This window comes from Camelus dromedarius, chromosome 1 (assembly GCF_036321535.1).
Source record: "Camelus dromedarius isolate mCamDro1 chromosome 1, mCamDro1.pat, whole genome shotgun sequence".
Taxonomy (NCBI): Eukaryota; Metazoa; Chordata; class Mammalia; order Artiodactyla; family Camelidae; genus Camelus; species Camelus dromedarius.
In genome coordinates this window covers 51,484,308-51,506,418 of record NC_087436.1, presented here as the reverse complement: position 1 = coordinate 51,506,418, position 22,111 = coordinate 51,484,308, and the positions used below count along the sequence as shown (strand labels likewise).

Sequence of the window (22,111 nt, the reverse complement as noted above, 5' to 3'; positions counted from 1 at the left end):
ACTTTAATGAATTACTTATAAAGGCAAGTTTGAAATTATCTTAGATACTCTTTGTGGGTTTTTTTGAAATTCTAAAAACAGTGATTTTTTTTTTCATAGTGCATGATTTTCTTCAAATTACCCATTTTGCTTCTATGGGCAAATACTATCCTTTAGGAAGGAGTCTTATCTGTTTTGTTCATGGATTTATTCCCAGTGCCTAGAAGAGTTTCTAGCCCTCTATAAATATTTACTACATTAATTAACTTGTTAATGGCCGCAAGGTTAACCATACACTAAAATCAATCAAACTCCGGTAAAGATTAGGTATTTGACTAGCACTATTTGAACTCCAAAAATAGAAGAGCTCTTCTTTGTAGAAAGATAAGGCAGCTACAGATAATGTCGTTTTCTTTTCTTTTCTTGTTTTTTCTTTCCTTTCTAGCTCTTATCTATGGCATCTGCCATTAACAGAAAGGAAAATTGGCATATGAGGCTTCGGAACTGCACTGAACTGTCTGTGCTTAAATAACTGAGACACATATGTTCATCTTCTCCAGGCTGACACAAAAAGTGTAGATTTTTCAGGGGCAAAAGTAGTAAGTTTAAATGTATATGGTTATCATAGAGTCAGGGAAAAAAACATAAGTATTGATCATTAGTAACTGGTAACAGAAAATAGTCCCTGTAATATTCACTCATTTTAAGAAAAATACATGCATGGGTTTGCCTCAGTCACACACACACACAGTAGAAATGGGCTTTTTACAAATTATCAGTTGAGTAAGTTGCTCCTTAAGGATCTCCCTCTTTTACAGATGTTGTGCAGTGATAATTTTCAAGCCTAGAATTTCTATCCTCTGAAACTCTTGACAGGTCCAGAAACCTCCTCCATATCATCCTATTACTAACCTACCCTCATACCTTCTCCTTTCACTTCCTAAAGGGGCTCCTTTTCTCTCTGGATTCTGCCATTACCAAATAGTTACCAAATATTATTTTAGTGTCACTGCAGGTGTAAGGATTCATTGCATTACTCTGAGAAGAATAGAAACTCAATGATGTAGAAGAATTTGTTTTTTATGTCTTGTTATGGTTTATCAAAACCACTACAGTCGTTTTCCTTGTTGAATTAGTCAAGATTCGCCAGAGAAACTGAAGCAATGTATGTACCAAGAGAGATAGAGAGAGGTTTACTTTTAGGAACTGGCTCATGGGGTTGTGAGGCTGGCCATTCTGAACTCTGCCGGGCCAGCTGGCAGCCTGGAAATTCTGGCAGAGGTTCATATTACAGCCTGAGTCCAAAGGGAGTCTGGAGACTGAATTCTTTCTTCTTTGGTGAACCTGTCTTTTCTCCTAGGGCCCTCAACTGATTGGATGAGGCTTTCCCACAAAGTGGAGGGTAATCTGCCTTACTCAAAGTCTACTTATTATTAATAATTATTTATTATTTATTATTATTAAATATTAATCTTAGATTAATTACTTAGCTACTTAATCTTAATTAATTAACTACTTTCCCAGTAACATCCAGAGTGGGGTTTGACCAAACTACTGGGCACCATAACCAAGCCAACTGACACATAAAATTAACCATCACACTCACCATCATCCTATTGTCCAGAGGTTGGTAGCTGTAAACAATTATAATTTGCCCACACACCATGAGATCCCCAACAATCAGTTTGAAAAATGCTGGCCAGTAGATTTTCAAAGCAACTATAACTCAGTGGATGCAGATACCTCTCAAAATATCCTATCCTGGTTTACAGACTAAGGATGTGTTGATGGTGTGGTGATGGATATAATTTGGATCATGTGCATAATATAAACTCTTGATCAAGGAAAAATAGGTATTGCTTACAGTGTTAAGACATGTTGAACTAGAGAGCTGTTACCACTTTCCTGTTTCATGTCAATACCTTTAGAATTAACACCATCTATTAGTGTAGTAAGCTAAATAACTGCTCCCTACAGATACTCACATCCTGATTCCTAGATCTGTGAATTTGTTACCTTATATAGCAAAATGAACTTTGGGTCCCTGTTTCAGAATACTTTTTCTTCCACAAAACAAGTGTTTGGAGGTAATTGTCAATGTTTAGTGACATAGGAGCTAAGTTTATAACCAGTATGCTCTACTCAGGGACACTTGTCTAATTTAATTTGGTGTTATGTAACTGTATTGCCAGCAGCTACCCCATCAGCACCCCAACCTGTGCTGCTCCGTGACAGTAATCTGTCCCCTCCTGTAATGAATGCACTGTCTCTTTTGCCTTGTAATCGTGTAGCCATCTTAAATCCAGCACTTTCCTTCAGAGCCTATACAGTCAGTCATCAAGTCCAGTTACCTTTTCTTTTGAAATACTTGACATCTGTCTTTTCTTGTCCATTTTCCCTACCACCACTCTAATTCAGACCATGAGTTATCTCTCCTTCCTCCTGAAAAAGCCTCCTAGCAGGTTCTCTAACATGTTTCACCATTCTCTCCAGCCTTCCTACACTTAGGTTCTTCCCTAATCATTCTCATATTCCATATATATTCTGTCCATATACTACATATGATGGTGCTCCCAAAGGCTTCTTAAGCTCTACCCAAAAAAAAATTTTTTATTGCCCAAAAAAAAACTTCCAAGATTTTTTCCTGCCTTAGTTCACTTTTATTGTCAAGATGATTTAATATCTTTTAAAGAATAAATGAGGTTCAAGACTATAAGAAGTCTTTAAAAATGCTAAATACTCCTTACTAATGCAATGAAGCACCTTTGCCAGATGCTTTGTTGATTTACTGCTTGGTCATACACAGTCCTTGGATTTCCATGTGAGACCCATTCAAATGCCAGTGGGTAGCTTTCTACCTGTAAGGCATGGCCTCCTGGCGGAGCAGCCGGACCTCAGATCTCAACCCAGCTCATCCGGTTCCCACACTCTTGTTGTTCAGGTCTCCTGAATCTTCCTAGGCTCTTTCCTGGCTTCTTTCTAGATTCTTGTTTCCTTTGTTGTTAAGAATCAGAAGAGACAAAATAGGTGATTTTCAAAGGTATTTTTAAATGAACACAGAGGAAGAGAATACACATGGATATACAAAAAGTTTCTAGAGGTTTCTTATTTTAACCAGAGGTTAGCCACGGATTGGCTGAACATGGAGCTTAAATATGGTTAAAAGAGTGGAACAGCCCCACTCTTTTTATTACCTCATCACTGTCTGGTTTCAGTAGTGGAAAGTGGACTGTAAACAGACCTGTTCAAATGCTGTGAGATTGAATTTGAATTGATACCAATTCCAAGAACTACTGATAAGAACTACACATGCCTCTTTGCTTCCTAACATTATCTCCAGACCTGGACTCCCAGCTTCCGGGCTGCTCACTGTGCCCTCATTACCTACCTCTGTCTTGTTCTGTGTGTTGCCTCATTTCTCCCTGGCCAGTCCTGAGCCAAAGCCATGGATAATAAAGTGTTTCACACTGTGTCCCCAAATACTCCTTTTCTAAGGCCAGACTGTCTTAATGCCAACCTGTCACATGTTCTGCTGCTCTCCTATTACTCATTCTTGACACCAGGTACCTAAAATCCCTGCCTCTCAACTTCATTCATCGGTTATTACATTTCCTTCTTTCTGTTTTCCTATTTCTCCTCTTATTACTGCTGCTGCTAATATTATGGTAGAGTCTATCCGGGTATTCAGTGAACAATGAACTGTTCCTGGATTCAAGGTTACATGCTCCATTCATTTCTCATGCTTCTTATCAATTCATCATTCAGATGTTTTGCACGCCAGAACATCCATCTCCCAGAACTCTATTTTTATAGTTTTACAATACTCCAAAATATTAGACATAGTTAAAACAAACTGTAGAATCTGCACCAAAATTAAAAAGATGTACAGTGACTAAAACGAATTTATGTTACCTGTGAAGAACAGAGAAAGGACTGACTTTAACCCTAGGTTTTTCCTGTTGTTTTGCCTAAGCCTGACAAGTGGGAGAATAAACAAGTCAGGATAAAGGCCCTAGCACTGCTGTCTCTGCCTCCAGGGCGGTTGCCAGCATGGGCTCTAACCATGCCCAGTGTGGATTTAACTGATCCTGATAGACCCTAGACACAAAAACAGCCAGGGAGAGTGCCTGAGAAATCATGGACTTGGAAGTTCACAGCTGCTTCTTTCAGCCCCAGGCCTTTTCCAGCCTCACCCCGAGGAGCAGTCCACAGGACTGCACTCAGGGCTTCTGTAACTGTGTGGAAGAAAGAAGGATGGCACCAGACTCTGGAAAATGCCTGGTCATGTTGCAGTAGGAAACCAGTTCTGATCTCCCTCTCCAAAAGGGAAAAAGAGCCTCTCAATTGCTTTAAAATGCAGCTGAATCTCATTATTCACAGCAGTTATGTTCTGTAAAATCACTGAATAAGAGAATATTGAACCATTGCTCCCAGGAGAAATCCAGGGTTAGGTTCCTATGAGCCACTGGTCACATTTTTTTTTTTTTTTGCTAATCAATCAATGCATAGCCTTGTTTTATGTGTGTTTCTATTTAAAGACACATTGTTTAACATACATTTTAAATTCATTAACATTAAACTCATCACCAATAACATGATTCATTCCGGAATGAAGCTTATCTAACACATGTCTTTTCTCCATGAAGTGTGTCACAGCCCTGTTGTGCTTGTGAACAGCAGACAGCACTTCAGCACTATGCCAAGGGACCACTTTATAACAACTGAATCACCAACAAAAACAGAAAAATGTAAAAACTGCAGCACTACATAGACCATTGAAAGGACATTTGTTTACAGTATGAGAGCTGAAATAAGAAACCCAAGTGTCATCTTGCTTGACCTCAGCTGGGAATGTGCACTTCGTGTGGCTCACATTTTTCAGTGCTCTGCACATTTCCACAAATGACTGCAAAATTCCACAGGTTTTGATGTTCAGGGTACAAATAAGCTTTTATAAGTAAGCAAATTTATGAATAATTGAATTTCTGAATAATGAAGGTCAACTGTATTTGTATGGAAGAATATATTGGACTTAGGTATAATATCTGATTGAACAAATATTATTGTCCTCGTTTAATGGTTGAGAAAATTGAGAGGCAGAAAGTTCAAGTAGCTTGTCCAAATTACATTAGTAAATGTTAGAATTAGGATTTGGTGCATACAATCTGATTCCAAAGCACTAATATTTAAGCACTTATGACACAATATTACCTCTCAAAATAAATAAGTATTAAGTTTTAGAATTTTAGGGTTTAAAATAATGAAAGTTGTTATCTTGAACTTTATTTATTAAGATGAAATCAAGATTCACTTGAATATAATGCTGATTAGGAATTCAACCATTTTAACTAAAACATTTGGGAAAAAAAGAGTTATCTTATGTGAAGTTTCTTGAGCAATTAAAAAAGAACATACAAAATGAGTACGGCCTTTTCTTTTTAGTATTAGGAGAATATTTTAGAAACAAGAATGTAATTGCAACCATTAGTGAGGTGAATACAAAATGAAAGTTAACACTAAAGTATCTCTCTAAGATGTACTTCCCACTCTTACACTTTTTGTAGTATGAGAGATAACAAACTGCACAAAAGGGCTTTAATGCCCCATTGTTTCCCTTATGCATTTTATTTACATTATCAAGATTTTAGAAATTTGATAATCTTGGCAGTATTTTTAGTTCCTTGAAATTCTAACTAGGATTATATGTCCCCTATTTCAGCAAGATGGGAAGAGTGACACCTTACATGTTGCATGTGTGCTCCTCCCGTCACAGAGCAGTCAGATGCATAAACCCAGCAATGCTCTGTTTTACAGATCCACAGAAATACCAACATTTCATCAGACTCCAGATCCTGTGATGAAAGGAATGAAAATCATTACCTTTCTTCAACCTTCACAAATATCATCCTTACTCCTTTAGTTGATATCTGATTAGCATCCAGGGACAATTATCCTAAAGCCATCTGTGGCATGGCCTCGAGCCCAGAAGAATATCATAAGTCCTACAATTCTGACCCCAGCCTTACAATTTTATAAATGAAGAAACTGAGGTCCACAGAAATGAAGGAACTTTCCTAAGCACCACAGATTCAGTGGCTGAGCTGGGATTAGAATGCAGATCTCCTGACTTTTTATTTCTGTTTGTTGTGTGCTTCATTGTTTTGTCCTAAAGTGGCCGCTTGGTCATCACTCATTGAGTAAATAAAGATTTACTACTCCAAACAGTGATACAAGAGAACACTGGATTGCGTGGTCATGCACTTTCAGTTTGCATACTCATCTTACTTTTAAATTATTAAGGTTATACTCGAACCCTGGGTATATTCCCATTTTATTATTCTTGTGAGCAAGGTTAATCTTTTGAAAGCTTTAGTTTGATAACTTCAATCTAATTATTGGCCATCTTTTATAGGGATTGTTTTGAACTGTTAAAAGTGGCTCAGCCCAAACAAACATGTAACTTGATATCTCTACTGTGTGCCAGCTCACCTATTCATTTTTGTTTGCAAAAACTAATAAGATTGGATTTTCACTGAAAAATTCCCCTGCCAGACATTTAATTCTCTTCTTCCGAAATTATCATTTGAAAGACATTGGCTGAAACAACTGAAAACTGAAAATTTATTTTGTCCAGGGAAAAAGTTGAAAGCAAATTGGCCACACCTTCCTTAGTGTGAGTTGTTGCTTCTTTATTTACACCTTGATAATAGAAACAAATACAATGAATCTTGATTAATTAGATGAAAATTACCATGAAATGAAACAGATGTATGCTGCAGATTAAGCACAATCTGAAAGTTTTTAAAAATATCTTCTTAAGGAATCTGTTATTTAAATCTAATAGGTAAAGGTGGCAAACTGCAAAACAAATACTGTGAGTTTAAGAAAATAATTAGAGTATAAGCTAAGACTCATAGGACTTCTGCTTCTGATTAAGATGTATAACAACATGAGTCTATTTGTTCTCATTGTAACAATGAGAACAGGCAAGAAGATCTTCAAAATCACAGTTTCTTTTTTTAATCCAGCATAAAATGAATGACAAAAGAAACTCAAATGAACTAAGTTCCAGAAAGGGACAAGTTCTTCACAAAAGAGAAGAAGTTCATGACTGTCTTCATCCCTTACAGAGGAAAAAGAAAAGAACTCACTATAAATGAGGAGTAAAGAGAAGCCAGCTGAGCATTTAGCAAACTTTAATGGCTGTATTTAGGCTAGTGTGGTGGACAAAAGTCCCAAGGAGCCCCAGTTACAGAGTGGGTTTGCATCACCCACCAACTCTCTTTTGTAGGCTGTCGTAAGTGCACAGAGCTAGTATACCGATGACTAGAGGAAGGGAGGAAGGCTGAGAAAGATCCTTAAAAACCCTGAGGATCAACTGGTGACTGCTGAGGAGAGGGAATGGGACAGGGTTACTGAGACAGATCCCATCAAAGCTTCTACCAGATGGGAAGTGGCAGCAGACAGGTTCTAAATACCAAGAGGCATAGAAGTGGGAAAAATGCCTCCGAGCTATTGGGATAGTAAGGAGTCTACCTTAACTGAGTGTATTCAGAGGCCCCACAAAATCTGAGAGGGGTGTTCTGATGTGAAAAATTTTGGAGACAGGACTGGAGAGAAAAAAGACCTATCCAAAAGCTGGCAGCCAGTCTGTAGAGCAACAGAGATTTCTCGAGTCTCATCAAAGCTCACATTCCAAGCTGTGCTGAAGAAAGTTATGATCCTGCCGTCAAAATATTTGAGGCCAATGGTTAACTTATTCTAAGTAAAGCCACAAAATGACCAAGCTCAGCTCACCTGCAGATTACCATGAGTCAGCTCCCAAGGTAGTAGTCTGATTGAAGAAAGGGTGTGCCTTATTCTGGGGGTAAATATTATTTACTTCAGTCCTTTGGTACAGTCCTCAGCATGCAGTGTAAAACTACAAAAAACATAAAGAAGAGATAAGATGACCTATGGTCAAGAAAAGAGATAGGCTACTATATAAGTAGACACAGAAATGTTCCAGATGTTGAAATGAACAGATAGGAACATTACAATGACTATGATAATTATGTTAATGAAATCTATTGTAAAAGTTGCATAACATGCATAAAAGTTGGACATTTTATCAAAGCAATGAAAAATATAATTAAAAAACAAAAGGAAATTCTAGAAATATGCAATATCAGAAAAATTTTAAGCATTATATAGGCTTAATTGTAGAAACAACATAAAAGAGAAAGGAATTAGTGAACCTGAAGACAGTCAAAATAAATTATTCAAACTGAAAAAGAGGAAAAATTCAGAGTCTAAGTAAAGCCTTAAAAAAGAACAAGCTTAGTTCATCTGCATATTAATTTGACTCAGTTTTCATCCAAGCTCTATAGGATAATGTTACATGATCAAACATACGTGTTACTGACTTCTCTGAGTAAAGATGAGAGAGAACGAGGCAGAAAAATATTTGAAGGAATAGTAGCTGAGAATGATCTCCCTAGGAGAATATATACAAAAATATCATACCCACACACATCACAGTTAAACTGCTGAAAAGCAAAGATAAAGAGAAAATCTTAAAAGGAGCTACGGTGGGGGTTGGGGTAGGGATATGAGTGTTGAGGAAAGCACATACCTTACAGGAAAACAATTACAAGAATCACACCAGACTTCTCATCAGAGGTAGAGGCCAGAAGACAGTGGAATGCAAGAGTCTATGCTGTGTGATTCCAGTTGTTTGAAATCCAAGGTGAAATAAACTCATCTGTGTTGATAAAAATTTGACAGTAGTTCCCTCTGAAGTGGAGCATTGGCTAGAATGGAGCATGAGAGGATTTGCTTTGGTGACGGAAGCTTTCTTTAGCTGGTTTTGGGGGCTGGTTCCATGGGTGTATACAATTGTCAAAACTCATGAAACTCATCATCAGTGTATTTTTCAAATATAAATTACACTCTATAATTTTTAAAAGCCAATAGAAACATAGATATCTTTAAGCAAAAACATTAGTGATTGTGTGATCTAGAGTTAAACTAAGCACTGAAGAGTGACAAGGGGCAGCATGTAACCCTCCCCTGGGTCTCAGACATTATTTGATCAGCACTCATCCGCTGCCACTGAGTGAATGTCAGGAGAGAGGATAGCCTCCCCCAGCAAAGTTTTGTTTTGTTTTTCTTAAGATAAAGAACTTCCTCACCTTATGCTGTTGCAAAAATGCTTATTCCAGATACAGAGGAACCCATTCATATTTCAAATTCTCATCATGATTAAATCAATGTGAAAATAAAATAAGTGTGATTTTATAAAAAAGTATGATGCCTAAAAACCCAAACTGGTTCTTAGCATAATCATGCCTTTATTGACATGAATGCCTTTATTCATATGTAAATATCATATGTATATTAATATAATATGTGCACATACTGAGTATATTTAATTTAATTTGATGTTCTGCAAAAATAGTGCTAGAGATCATGCTCCAGTTAACACTGAAGTAGCTAATACAGCTCCTGTAAATCATTTCAATTCTTTAAAATGTTAACTCTGTCATATTCTAATTAAAAAAAATACTTAAATTAGAAATTTTCTGGTTACTGACCATGTGCATTAGCAGGCTGAGCATTTCCTACTTAATGAAAATAAGCAAGCCAAACCACCTCATCTAAGACAATGAAAAGGGTTGCTGTAATGATCACATTGGAGCAGGTTTGAAACTAAGCATTTTTTAGAGGACCAACTATTCTGGGGTCACTCTCTCAGGATGGTAAGTACTTGGGGATAGTGAAAAGAATTAATGACCATAAGGTTGGGGCAAAGGTGAATTAGGACAAGGATGTTTTATAAACTATTTGAGGCAGAAGAGAGAGAGGCAAGGAAACTAATATTTCGTGAGTGCTTATTATGTTTCAGATATCTTGCTGGGCACTTTTGATATGCTGTCATCTAATTATCTCAATAGCCCTACAAATTTGAATGAGACAGCTGGGCTCAGATACTTAGTAGCTTGCTGAATCTTCACATAGTGGATCTATGGCAAAGCCAGCTGCCTCTAAGCCCACACTTCTGTAACTATCATAATCTGTATTGCCCAAAGGATAGGAAGATATGGGAACTTAGAGGAAATACTTTCACCTCAACAGAAGTAGTAATGTCTAATGATGAGTGTTGTCTAAGAAGCAGGCTTCCTTAGGAAGCAGAGACACTCTTGTCGTCAGAGCTATAAAAGCAGTACCTGGAAAACCATCTCTTAGAGACTCTAGGAACGCAGTGCTGTTACTGGGCAGAAAATTGGAAGGGTGTTCTCAAAGCACTTTCATGTCTGTGACTCCACAAAGCATTCCAGTAGATTAGTGGATTTTCATCTGTGTTAGAAATGAAATAAAGGAATGGTAAATAAAGAGCCAACCTTCAAACCTGTAATCCCCTATAGTATCAGCAGTATGATCTTAAACCAGCAGAGCTACTTTCTTTTATTTGCCAGAAAACATGCTTCCAAGTGTCAAAGACTGGTAAGAAATGAACCCTGAAAAACCATGTCCACTTGTCACAGTCCTTTTTATTCTTCCTGGTGCACAAAAAGTACAGAGAGTCTTAATGAAGTTTGTTGTAATTGTTTCTAATATTATATTACCTTAAACTTGGGGAATTTACTGACAGGGAGGTTGGTGAGGTTAAAAGGTGAATGTATTCCTATAATGATTAAACATTTATTTAATGAAAGTAATATTTTAAGCTGCATTAACAGTGATTTAAAAGTACACCAGAATGGCAATGTGTAGGAACAATGCATAAAGCATTGATTTGCAGGTGATGATGTTTTTCGTGCATTGTATGTTATGATGTGGCAAAGAGAAAGATGACCAAGGGCATATAAAAACTCTGACATTTTCATGCAAATGTTTTTATTAGCTTTGGTTGGGTTTAATTATAGCAGAAAATTATTTTATAATGCATTTAAATGAAGATAAATAGAAAATTATTTCTTATTCCCTTTTAAAGAAAATACATTATTCTTATTTTGAAAATTGGTACCTACCTTGAAAAATTTCAGCTTTTACAAGCTCATCTTCATAAAATATTTGATAATTTTCAACTCATTTTACACCATATAAGAAGGGACCAGTGCATTTATCATTGAAATACAACCACATATTTACCTCTATCCATTTAGTTCCACATTTTGAAGGATAAAATTTCCTTACTATAAGTTTTTAATATGTCCTAAAGATTTTTGTTTAATTTCTGTTAAAAAATACAAACCAACAAAATAAATAATTTATTCAGCCCTGAAACATCCAAGTGAATTGAAAACTCAAGGGTTAATTCCCCTCTTTTTTCCTTTTTTGAAAAAAAAAAATTTGGTCTACAAAATAGCGAAGAGGTAAATGAGGCCAGATTCACAATTTTCCAAAATATTATGAGGTGGTTGTTTTCATTGCTTTAGAATTTTGCTAGAAGAGAGTTGACTGTTGTTTTGATGGCTTTGTTTCTGTTGCTAAAGTTCTTCACATTCCTTGCTTCTGATAGTGCCATAGCTATTAAAGTAAGCTGGTGTGTAATTTCTGTAACACAAAATTTTCCAGCTAGGTGTGAAAGTGTAGAGTAATAACAAACCGTCAGTCATCAGGGTGTGTGTGTGTGTGTGTGTGTGTGTGTGTGTGTGTGTGTGTTTTATCATTGAGATAGTAGTTTACAGTCATCATTTTATAGTTATGCATAATTAATAATGTCTTCTAATTGATAGTTAATAGGTAAATATGCAATTCCAACTCCAATAGAATGTTGATATGAAATCTGTAAAATCCTGATGGAAATTTTCATATTAAAAGTGCCCACCTATATTTTCTGTTGCAGTTTTTTTTTTTTTTTTGAAAGAAAAATTTCACGTAGAAATCTAACATAACCCCTCCAGAAATCTCATGTCATTTCAACTTCAAAAGGAAGCATGGCGGTAGAAAACACAAAAAGGTGTCATAGATGAACTTAATTGTTATTTAGTGTTTGGCTAATGTTGAAGTACATTGAAAAGGAGTTATTACAATGTAATGTTTTTGTTTTGCTTCCTTTTACATTTAGGAGGTTGATGTGCCTTTCTAAATTAAATTTACCCCACAAGGAAGAGGGAGGCATGAATGCTAGTGAGAGTATTAGTTTATATATATATTTATGTATATATATATAAAAACTAATATTTGCTGAAAGATGAGAAATAGAAAGGGGGTGAGTCGAGTCTACTTTGCTAAAACCATTGACGGTTTCATATATGCAGAATCACACTAAAAGTCTGCTCTCCTTTCTGGGAATTACTTTTAGGAGTAGGTTGTGTTTGACTTTTTCTTATGGGGTTCCAGATATGATAAAAAATTATTCTATTCCTGTGCTTACAGATACATACTTCGAAGAACTTCCAACTCTTCTCCATTGTGCAGCAAAATTTGGCTTAACGAACTTGGCTAATCATTTGCTTCAATGTTCAGGAGCAACCTGGGCATCTAAGATAAAAAATGTGGAGGGCTCAGATCCAGCACGTATTGCTGAAAGGCATGGGCACAAAGAACTCAAGAAAATCTTTGAAGACTTTTCAGTAAGTTTTTTTTTTTCCATTTTATCTCTAAAATTCTATTTTTTATAAAATTTGCATGTGTGTGTGTATGTGTGTACATGAACGTTGCTCTCTTGAAAATGATGCTGCTGAACAGCTAGTTTGTGTGTCTTTTGGTCCTGAGTCATTCGCTGACTTAAAAACTATTTTGCAAGATTAGTCAACTTATTTTAATATTGCCATAAACCAACTCTGACTCCACACTCCCACCCCTGAATAGCCCTTTTTGAAACTTATCTGGGCTTTCTGGCTTCTAAACAGCCTGTTCAGTATTAGGTAAGAAGGAAATGAAAACGTATTACTTTTCCTCTTTTGTTCAGAAATCTAAGTAAGACACTATTAGGCACATGAAATGAGATAAGTATTTATTAGGTTTAAGGAATACATTTTGATAATCTACCCAATAAAAAGCTGATTCGTGTTGCTCAAGTTTGTTTCTGGCATGTGATTCCTTCTCTGTTAAGTCCCCAGTTCCTTATTGTGTAGGTTGAAGCCCCAAATTTCAGAACACCCTTTGAAGGATACTAGTTTTATATGAATGCAACCAAGAGAAGATTTTGAAGGAGGGGATATTACCTTGGTACATAAAACACACTTTGTGTTTCCATAATCAACTTTAGAAAAGCAGTCGTTTCCTGTTTGTAACAAAGGTATGCATGTTTTGCTCTACAGTGAATTATACTTCTGATGGCTCTTAGGAAAATATAATAGGCAATAATTGTGTTGGTGATTATGTCAAAATTTGTCTTTGGATTTTCAGAAGATAAATAATTGTATCCCCAATGAACCGTTAGTAGAGAGCATTGAAATACTATGGATAGCTCTGGGTCATTTTAGCTTATACTCTGATTATTAGATTAAGACAATGTTATATTGGAATTCTAAAAATACCATCAGTATTTCTGATTTCCAGAGAGCAAAATAACAACCAATTTAACTTTTTTCCCCATTTTTAAGAAATAGCAAACAGTTATCAGAAGAGCCTGCATATCATACACTGTGTAGAATCACAATAGGATATTTTCTGCTTGTATTTAAAATAAATACAGAAATTAAGTTTTGTAATAATGTTGATAAACTACTTAATTTTATTCTATGTCCTTCAAATGAGGAATAAGCATAATTTTTATTCCTGGAAAGGTTTTAGACAGTGCTTGTCACATATCTTATGAGTGTGTTCGTTTTAATCATTATCCAACATGTATAGTCATTGACCATGTGCAACGTGGCATCTGTCTCCGGTAAGTCAGTGAATCAATGCAGCCTTGAATATTGGCCCACAATACTGTTATTCATTACATCCTGGGTACTCAATTCTCTACAACCTTATTCTCAAATTTTGACCACGGAGGGGCTTAAGATTTCCCCTAAAACATCCAGGGTTACTTTCTAAGATAACCCCTGATTTTCAAAGAGTGATGCTTCCACTTCTGGTTCTCCAGTGAGGACTTAGCTTTTAAAAGATGCAGCCACATGCAAACTGTACATTCTTCATAGGTAGCATAATACTGAATAATGAACGTAGATATGAAAGCAAGTATGAGGGTAGGATTTGATGGATGTGGGAAATAATTTTTTTCTCTCTCACATCCTCTGGGTATTTATACCTTTGTTCCTATAATAATAGCACTGATATAAGTTGATTGGTATCATTGTCTTTGGGTGACTCTTTACTCTTTCATAGTGGCTGCATTCTAGTTTTGCAAAGTTACACTTGATAATTATTCTATGAAATTTGTTAAATTATTTTATGTATTCTGTCCCTCTGTGAGCTGTCACATTTTGCCAGGATGTCTATAGCAGACATTCCCATTGTAGATAGGACAGATAGATCAATTATTTTGCAAATGTTCTGCTGTCATTTAGGAAGTGACTATAGCTACTGCAAGAGACAGCAGCTTTATAAGGACATTTTACAACTATGGATAAGTTTAGGCACAGTAATTTTGCAAGCTACCAAAGGTTTTTTGGTAAATGTATGGTTAAGGAAATGGAAACATATATATTAGGTTGTGATACACATGGAAAAGTATGTTTCCTATTGATTTATTCTTCTAGTTATTCTTCTAATTATCAGCTTAATTTAAAATAAATCCAATAATCTTATCTGCTTAAGTCAAAGTATCAGATAAACACATGTTGAAATTTTATACTATGAATTATAGTAGCTATGTCTTAAGAGTATATCTAACCTTAGTGGAGAAAAAAAATGTGCAATCTATATTGCTAAAATACTTTGTTTCTTTAATAATATTTACATAACTTTAATGTTATAAACGTTCTATTCTGATAAATCTAAGATTTTGTCACGTATGCATTCAAATTTTCCATGAACCATTTTTCAGCTTGTTAAAAGGAATGGATATTCTTTGAGTTTGTGGCTTACAGTCTACAAGTTGACCATACTTCTTTACTGGAGAAACGTATATTTCAAAATTCAGACATGCCCCCGACTGATTTACTGATTTCTTCAATTCTTCCTAATCCCCTATCAGTGAAACATTGTTCATTTTAGGATCTCACAGGGAGTTACAACACAGTGAGTTTGGTCATCATTGAATAAAGTGGGTAGAAGGAAAAAGCCAATCATAATTTTTAAAAAATAAAGAGAAAAAGAGAATCATTAGTAAGCACTCGTAAACGAACAAGTGCCACCCATATCTTAGTGTTGGCTCTGTGAATAAGGAGAAGGAAGAAGGAGGAGGAGGAGAAAGAGCCCCTAGTCACATTCCTGACATTCCTCTATGGCACTTTTTACTTTGAAAGGTTAATAATTTGTGTGCAGTCTATGAACAGAGCTTTGTCATTATGAATGAGTAGCTTTCATGTTTTGAGAGTTATCTAGCTAACACCTATACTTGTTTCATGTCAGTACTACTGTAGCTACTAGTACCATATATTTCTATAAGCCATAATGTCTTTCAAATAAACTACTCAATTTTCAGTCTGAAAATGCCTCCTGAGATAATTAGTATGAAAGGTGGCTAGACAAAGAGCAGAAGCGTTGGTATTTAAATCCACAAGTGAACCACAATTTGCTTAATAGAATTCTTGAGGAAAATCAGACTATTTCAAATAACGAGTAGCAATATTGACAACTAATTCAGTCTTCTAAAAACTTGTCTTTTAAATCAAAAATACCTGAAAATTTAAAAATAAACTGGAAGTTGACCACAGGTTACAAGGTACTTTGTGATTTACGATAAAGTGTACAGCAAAAATGAGAATGTGTTTTAAGCAAAATAATAGAACTGGTATCTCCTTGTGTTATCTTTGGTATGTCATCCCATTTATCTCCATCAGTTTAAATCACTTAACAAAATGATTGCATCATGTGTAATTAGACAGAGAAATACATCCTCCTCTGTTGCCAGCTCTGGAATTGGAGAACCAACAGATGTTTACTAAGAACAATATCCAGATAGTATCTTTTTCTTCCACCACAGTGTTTACTCATGTAGTTTGGTGTATATATTAATAAGATCTTAGTCATAAAAATCTGCATGAAAATTTCAGAGATAGAAGATCAACTTTCCATGCACTTTCTCTAGCTGGCTTTTCAGGACTCCTAACTGAGAATCTTTCTGTTGTTAACGTCTGTGATGGAATTCTTGTGACATCCTGCTATCATTGACTGACTGACACCGCCGTTTGCCTCTGTGGGCAGTGGGTCAGCGTGTGTGTGTGTGCGCGCGCGCGTATGTTAGAGAAAGATTGATTCTGTTGCCCTCTAGTGTCTGCCTGATGGTGATCTTGATCTTTTTCAAATGGTCAAGGTTTGGAAAGTACAGAAGGGGTGGATGTTGAAGCACCTCGAGTCTCCCTAATATAGGGCAGTGATTGACTGACTGGTGTAGGAACCTGTTATTCAGAAGTTAGGCTCTATATTTAGACCAGTGAACATTCACTCTTCCTGGCCCATTATTTCTCTCAGTCTCAGCTGTGCTCGTTTGGTACTTTATACACCCTTTTGTTCCATTTAATTTAGTATATATTGGAATATATTGATGTCATCCAGATGGCAGCATACCCTGCTTTGCTTATCTCATTGTTCTTTCTTATTATGTCTAGAAGCTGATAGGGCAATGCGCTCCCTCCGCTCCCACTGTCAGGTGGCCCCAAGGTGCTTAGCATGTGTTTACTCATTGATGGGACAAAGGCAAGTGTCAAGTTTAAGGATTTGTTTGATCTCACCCAATAATATCCTTGATTGGGTCCTGTGTTTAAAAAATCTTACTCATATTCTTTCTACATTCAAGATTTTTTAAAGTTTGGGTTTAGAGTATTCATAGACAAATAGCCCAACTGCTATCTTCAGCATATTTTTAATAAGCTAGCCTAAAATGAATTTTAGAATCCTGGCCTTTGTTCAGTATTGATGTTCTTTTAGGACTGAAGAAACTGGAACAAGTCACATAACTGCACTTGACTGCATGCATTACAAATTCATGTCTCAGTTATGCTTTTGGAACTACTTAGCTGTCTCTCTCTAAAATCCCATTCAATGCACCACAGCAGCACATTACAGAGTTTTACTCCTCCCCAAGTCCTCAAACCTAGTTTTCATGCCCTAACTCTGCAGCTCTAAACATCCTGTTACATTCCCTCAACTCTCTCCTCTTCTTTGTCAAATTTTTATTTTTCCTCCAGTTGTAGGGTCTTGGGATTCAGCCAGATTGGATTAGAATGCTAACTTCATCAAATACCAAGTTTTCCTCCTTGGGCATCCGTTTTGTTTTCTCTCAGCTTCAGTTTCTTTATCTGCACATGGTAAAAATAATCCCTTACAGGGTGTTTTTAGGACTTGACAAAATAAATGGGAAAACATTAAGCATGTAGGAGATCCACAATAAATGATATTGTATCCACTTTATTTTCTTTTGATTTATTGTTATTCATATCAACTTTGGACCTCACCATCAGTCATACCCTCTCTTTCTCCTGCATCATTTATCTCTCCCTTTATACTGACTCTTCCCTGAACAAACATGTTCAAATACACACATGCACACACACACACACTCCCAACAATCCTGCTTTCTCTTTGATCTCTTTTCAATAGCAGAATTAATTGGAAGAATGCCTTTTCATTTCACTCATTTCTTTCCTCCATGCAATCAAAGCCTTGCATTCAGCCCACTACTGTAGTTGCTCTCTCAAAGGCATGAACAATCTACTGTCGATCGGATCTATTGGATTCCTCTCTGATGTCCTTTGACTCAAGCCTTGGCACTGGTTTCCCTGGCCCTTCCCTCTTCCTAAACCTCCGCTGACCTTTTGTGACTCCCTCCTCTTACCCCATTAGCTAAGGCTCTTTCTGCATAGTCTTCCCCTGTGACTGGTAGCCAAATCATTCACCTTCCTCCTGACTCAAGGTTCCTGTTTCAGTTTGCAAGCTGAATATGCCTGCATGGATCTGCCACAGGCCTCTGGATCTCAGCACACCCACATAACCCTCTTTCCTCATCCTGGTTGATGACATCATTATCTGCAGTACTGACTTGGCCTAAAACTTGAGAGTCATTTTCAACTCCTAATTAGATAGCCTCGGATGCATATACCATTTCCTATTTTTCAGATGAGGAAATAGACTTACAGAGATATAGTATGTTGCCCCAAGTCACCCAGCTAAAAATATGTCTGCCTTAACCTAGAACCCATTCACATAGCCAGCTACCTACCTGGGTCTAAATACCGGCTCTGTGATGTTCTAGCTGTGTGCCCTGAGTAAGTCACTGAATCTCCCTGTGCTTCAGTTTCCTCATTTGTAAAATGGAGATTATCATAACACCTTTTTTGGTACCATCGTTATGTTATGGCAAGTAAATGTAAATACGTGTAAAACCTGTACAAGAATGCCTGACAACAGCACTTGATAAAAGTTATCTATAATCACGTATTGTTCTTCTGTTGTTCAGTTGCTGAGGGAGTAGCCATTCTTCTGTGGAACGTTTTATAGTTTAAACTCAGTACTGATGAATTGTTACTTATTTTCTTTAATTGTTTTTCATCTCTGCCTCTCCAGTAGATTATGAATTATTCTATGAGGGCAAGGACAGTTTTATCTCTTTTACCACAGTATCCCTAATATCTAACAGAGTTTTGGCAAACACTGTGGGTTCGCTACCTATATGTTGGATGAATTAATCAACCAGTGTTGATTATATTAACTTTTCAGTCCCTGGAAGCAAATATTATGCTCTGTTTACTCCATATTCCTCATAGTATCCAACATCACATCTTCCAGGTTGTAGATAATAAATGTTTATTGAATAATAACAATAGTAAAGACTCTTATCCTAAGGAAAAATTTTTAAAGTGTCATTGGGATAAGTTTATCCAAGATCAGAAATAAATATTATTTTCTTGTAGTTCTTTAAGGGAAGTGACAATGGGAAAATGAAACTTGGATAAACATTAAGCCAAAAAAAATTCTTGTAGCTTCCTGGAACTTACCATTAGTGAAAGAGACATTTGAGGCTGTTCATTATCACAGTACAAGTGGTTTTGATCTTGGCAAATATTCCAAAGTTTTAGTGTCAATACCCACCCTTAATCTTCTTGAGTCTCTCTTCAAATCCTCCACAAACAACTTTTATCCCTTAAGAAATAGATTCAGGCCAATGCAGTGCATTAAAACATTATCCACCACATTTACCATCATTTATCTAAATATCTGGAAGTATTTTGTGATTTTATTTTTATACTGTGCTTATGAAAATTTACTTTCTTAAAGATAGAACATCTAGATATGCAAGTTTTCTAATTTGTAAAATATCTGTTTTACAACAGTAGGCATTTACATGGCAAGGACTACTTGATAAATTATGTGTTATATTATTGCAAATGCCAAGGGAGGAAAAGAGATCAGATACTTCTCTTTGAATATCAGAGAAATAAGCAGTTTCGTTTTATATTTGTTATTGTCCATTTAGTAAGTTATGTTAGTGAACAGTTACTAAGCAGGACGATATACTAGTCATTGCATCTGCTGACTAGTAGCATAATTATTGTGAATGATTTAAATGAATGCTTTTAAATAGTGGGATTTTAAATACTATCGATTAGGGAAAGTCTTAAAGAACATTCACCTGAAAATATACAACTATGAAAATAAAAAAGATCAGAATGGAGGCCATTTTGGCTTTTCCTGATTGTGAATATTTGCCATGAAATTATGAATTGGCTGCTCATAGTAAGTGTACTTATTTAAGATGCCTGAGATTAGTGGCCTTGTTCCTGTAACATAACTTGAAACGCATGTTACAGTTCACCCAGCTCAAACTCATTCTTTTTGTTCCATATAGATCTGACTCAAGGAAGGACAAGGAAGAAGAGACACCAAGCTAGCTTTTACTCAGTGCTTCTGTGTCAGATGCTATGCTTGGTGCTTTTGCATTAGACTGTTATCACTAATCTGTGTGAATTAGATATTTTTAGTCCCATTTTACAGATCGGGAATTTAAACTAAGACTGTCATTTGTTTGGGGTTACGCACTAATCAGGCAGAGCTGTATTTCTCATCTAAGCCCAACTTAGTTCTACTTAATGCTTTTTTAAACTACTGCACACTTCTTCCTTCCTTAAAATCAAATACTATTAACGTATTATCTTTTATTCTTCATCTTCAGTATTTCTGTTCTGGTAATACACAAATAGATTGATAATTCTGTTGAACTTTATATTGGAAAAAAAAATGATTACAAGCATTGGAGCCCAGGAACCAAAGAGGACAGAAAGCTGTCCCTACGTGCGAGGGCTTAAATTCGGCTGGAAAATATATATAAATAGTGGTTTTTAATATTTTTCTTTAACTATTTTGATTTCAAAATGTGACTTTCAGTAACAGTTACTAAGACTTTTTCCCTCAGTGCACTTATGTAAGAAGTAAATTGACACTTAGCCTGTATTATAGCATATTGTATTTAAATGAAACAATGTCAAGTGGAGTAGCATGTGGTCATTTCTGTTTAGACTTAGAAGACTTGTCTGGAAAACAGCAGTTATGGGGTTGGTAGGGAAACATGAATCCCATTCCTGACTGTAATTACATTTTCATTTAACAGAAAAAGGATATTTCTCTGTAAAAGGAAAAATAGGCAATAACCTCACTCCCTAAATCATGAATGCTTACGGCTGAAGCCCCTTGGTGGCAGTGTACTCTGTGAGCAAAGTACCTCAGGCCAAAGAAAGGCTCACTGGTGCTGAAATTGCTCATGTCAAAGTGATCACGAGTGTCCCAGAACATGATGAAATAGATGAACATAAAAGTGTCCAAAACAGCTTCATAAATATTAAAAGACCCTGAAATGGAAGGTAGTATTATAATTGGAACAGTTGAAATCATGTGGAATTTTTCCTAACAAGATAAATCATAGACAGAATTTGAAGTAAGAAGCACTTAATGGAGAAACATGAAGGATGCATGTGGGTGAAAGGAATGGAATGTGCAGTTGTGGGGAGAAGGCAGAGCACATGTTACCTCAGAGTCTTGGACCAGAAAACTGAGTCATGCTATGTGATTTTTTTCATAAACTATACATTATCTTTTGACTTGTGTATGGTAGTGACCTCGGGAGGATCATGAATCAATTTTTTTAATGCTTTAACATTTAATATGGGATTTTAGTAAAATATATAACAAGAAATCCTGTTTTAGAGTCTAAAAGAGCTTATACACATATGTATGGTAGGTATTTTAAAACTCAAGCAATAGGGAAATCTTTTTTACCAATAATAAAAGTGAAAATACAATGAATAAATTGAGATGCTTTTCATTCCTTTAGTCTACTCTTTTTGTGGAATGATTTTCTTTTCTAAATATATGTCATTATCACCTCAAGGGAGAGAAAGAATAACATAGAACAGGAAGAAAAAAGGAGACTTCAATTTATCGGTGTCTCTGATTTGATGCAGAATATAAAATAAAGCACCTTGTAAGACATACACACACACACCCCTGCACGCACCAACTGAGAGAGAAAAACAGCAGATGCATTTAAAGGAATTATTATTGTTATTATAGCCCAAATTATTATTGGTAATAATAAAAGTAAAATTTTTGAAAATAAATTTAATTGTAATAACTTGTATCTAGTAATAATCAAGGTAGCTGAACATCTGCCAAAGGTCTGTTTTGCTTCTCCTGCCATATTATATACGTGCATTCTAAGAATTTAATGTGGCTCTTATTCTTTATTCTTTATATATATATTCAACTTCAATCTATAAACAAATTGATATTTTATGAACAACAATGTATGGCTGTACATCCATTTTAATTTCTGGGAAATGACAGATTTTATTCTCTTTTCTTAAAATGATTAGGATAAGAATGCCACTTCTAAATCAACATCTACATTTTCAAGGTCTCACTAGATCAGAAATCTCTTATTAGTGGATTGCTTATCTATGCCAAGGTGAGATTTTTTTTTTCCTTTATAGACTTCAATCTGATTGATTATACAGAGGTCCTCTCCACCTTTTTATATATCTAAGTCTGGGCATGCAATCTGGACAGAGAATACAGAAGACAGAAATCCATGATAAGTATG

The 22,111-nt window shown here is 35.8% G+C and overlaps 1 protein-coding gene across 4 annotated transcripts in view; it reads left to right on the top strand.

Annotated features, from left to right (window-relative positions):
- Positions 1-22,111, top strand: part of BANK1 (B cell scaffold protein with ankyrin repeats 1) — a 384,383-nt gene that overhangs the window by 216,600 nt on the left and 145,672 nt on the right. For all 4 annotated transcript variants that reach the window (XM_064484610.1, XM_064484614.1, XM_064484612.1 and 1 more), the window contains one exon: positions 12,343-12,539. In XM_064484610.1, the coding sequence (XP_064340680.1) occupies positions 12,343-12,539 (197 nt within the window). The remainder of the gene's footprint in view (positions 1-12,342; positions 12,540-22,111) is intronic.